The following is a 2,127-nucleotide window of genomic DNA, read 5'->3' on the forward strand; positions in this document are numbered from 1 at the left end:
GGAGGAGGACACATACAGGAAAGTAGTCAAAGCCTTCAATGAGTCAACAAGGAGGACAGGAGGGATAGCAGCCAATATGCCCTACTGGTGGAGCGAGGAAATAGAGGAGTGTAGAAGAAGGTACACTCAACTGAGGAGAAAATTCTCCAGACTAAGGGTAAAAGAAGGTGCAGAGGCGGAATGTGTGAGAAACCAGATGAAGGGTGAGAGAAGAACAATGAAGGGGATGATAAGGAAATCAAAGAGGGAAAACTGGGACAAGCTTTTGGAGGAACTGGAGACGGACATATGGGGGCAGGGTTACCGCATAGTAACGTATCACCTCAAAAGCGGAGGGCTTCCCTATAGAATCCCTACTAAGAGAAGGAGGGCCATTCTCAGGGAACTGTTTCCAACAAGGGAGGGTCGCTGTTAGTTCGATGAGGACTGGTAAGGCACCTGGACCGGATGGGGTGACCGTGGAGGCTGTCAAGCTGGCACTCGAGGCCATACCGGAAGAATTGCTGAGCATGTATAACAAACTTCTAAGAAAACAACATTTCCCAAAAAACTGGAAGGTTGCTAGAAACGTGCTACTGCCGAAAAAGGGAAAGAACCTAAACCAGGCGTCGTCGTTCAGGCCACTGTGCCTACTAAACACGATGGGAAAGTTATACGAGAAGCTCATATTGAATAGGTTGAAGGCAGAATTAGAGGAGCTTGAGGCCATTTCTGGGAGCCAACACGGTTTCAGGAAGAAGAGATCGACGACTACGGCAATGATGTTCCTAAAAAGCAAGGTTAAGTCGTTTACGAAGAAATGGGTAGTCATAATAACAGTCGATGTAAAAAATGCCTTCAATACGGCCAGCTGGAGGCACATAGTGGAAACACTGCGGGAGAGAGGGATCAGCGGCTATCTGGTGAGATGTGTGGAAGCATATCTCTCACAGCGCTTCATAAGGTCCGGCATGATAAGACATAGGTGCACAATGGGAGTGCCGCAGGGGTCGATCATAGGCCCGGTGCTTTGGAATATAAAATACGACGGAGTGCTCCGACAGCCGTACAAGGAGGGGGGGACAGCCCTGGCTTACGCAGACGATCTGCTTTTTATGGTGGAGGGATAAAGCGAGGGGGAAGTGAAGGAAAGAGCAGAGGAGAGTATAAGCCTGGCCGTGGATTGGATGAGAGAGAGGTGTCTCGAAGTGGCGGCCCACAAGACCGAGCTGCTCGTGGTTAGAGGGGCAAGGAATGTGGAGGATTTCAGGTTAAATAAAATGGGGGAAGAGGTGAAACCTTCAAAGGAGCTGAAATACCTGGGAGTCATCTTTCAGAGGAACCTGAGTTTTTCCAAACACATAGAACACAGCGTGCAGAGGGCATCTGAAAAATTGGCCGCGATCTCCCGGTTGATGCCAAATATAAGCGGACCAAGCTATGCGAAGAGGAGAGTCCTGTGCGGTGTCACACATAGCATCCTGCTGTACGCGGTCCCAGTGTGGAGAGAGACGCTAAAGCAAAAAAAGCAGCTGGACCAGATGACATCGCTGCAAAGAAGAAGCCTTTTTAGAACGGTCTCTGCGTAAAGGACGGTGTCGGCAGAAGCGGTGCAAGTAATCGCGGGGTTTCCTCCCATAGAATTCATGGGGAGCAAGAGGTGCTTTCTGCACGCAGTGGGAGGGAGACTGGCGGGGAATAGAAGGATTGCTCGGAAGAGGACCATGGAGAGATGGCAGAAGAAGTGGGAGGGGCTGAGTGATAAGGCAGCATGGACAAAAAGGCTGATACCAGATATCAGACCATGGGTGGAGTGTGGGCATAGGACCACAAACTACTATCTGACACAGTTTCTGTCTGGACATGGCTCGTTTGGTTCCTTCACGAGGAAAATAAGGAAATCGCCGACCGATTTGTGTGGAGGCTGTTGTGTGCGCGATGACCCAGAGCATGTTTTCGCGATATGCAACAGGTGGGATAGCGAGAGAGGCGACCTAGTGGATGAGCTGGGATATCTGTCAAGAATTGAGGAAATTATTCCGAAGATGCTAGAGAGCAGAGAGGGGTGGAGAATAATTAGTGATTTCATAGTCCGTGTTATGAAAAGAAAGGAGAGAGAGGACAGGGAAGAGCAGGAGAGAGCAACTG

The 2,127-nt window shown here is 49.8% G+C and overlaps 1 protein-coding gene across 1 annotated transcript; it reads left to right on the forward strand.

The window, feature by feature from the left end:
- The first annotated feature begins 1,166 nt into the window (after window positions 1-1,166).
- On the forward strand, window positions 1,167-1,568 carry LOC123313937. Its single transcript, XM_044899048.1, has one exon. The coding sequence runs from the start codon at window positions 1,167-1,169 to the stop codon at window positions 1,566-1,568; it is 402 nt and encodes a 133-aa protein (XP_044754983.1).
- The last annotated feature ends 559 nt before the right edge of the window (window positions 1,569-2,127 follow it).

The sequence above is a fragment of the Coccinella septempunctata genome, chromosome 5, assembly GCF_907165205.1.
Source record: "Coccinella septempunctata chromosome 5, icCocSept1.1, whole genome shotgun sequence".
In the NCBI taxonomy this organism is placed as follows: domain Eukaryota; kingdom Metazoa; phylum Arthropoda; class Insecta; order Coleoptera; family Coccinellidae; genus Coccinella; species Coccinella septempunctata.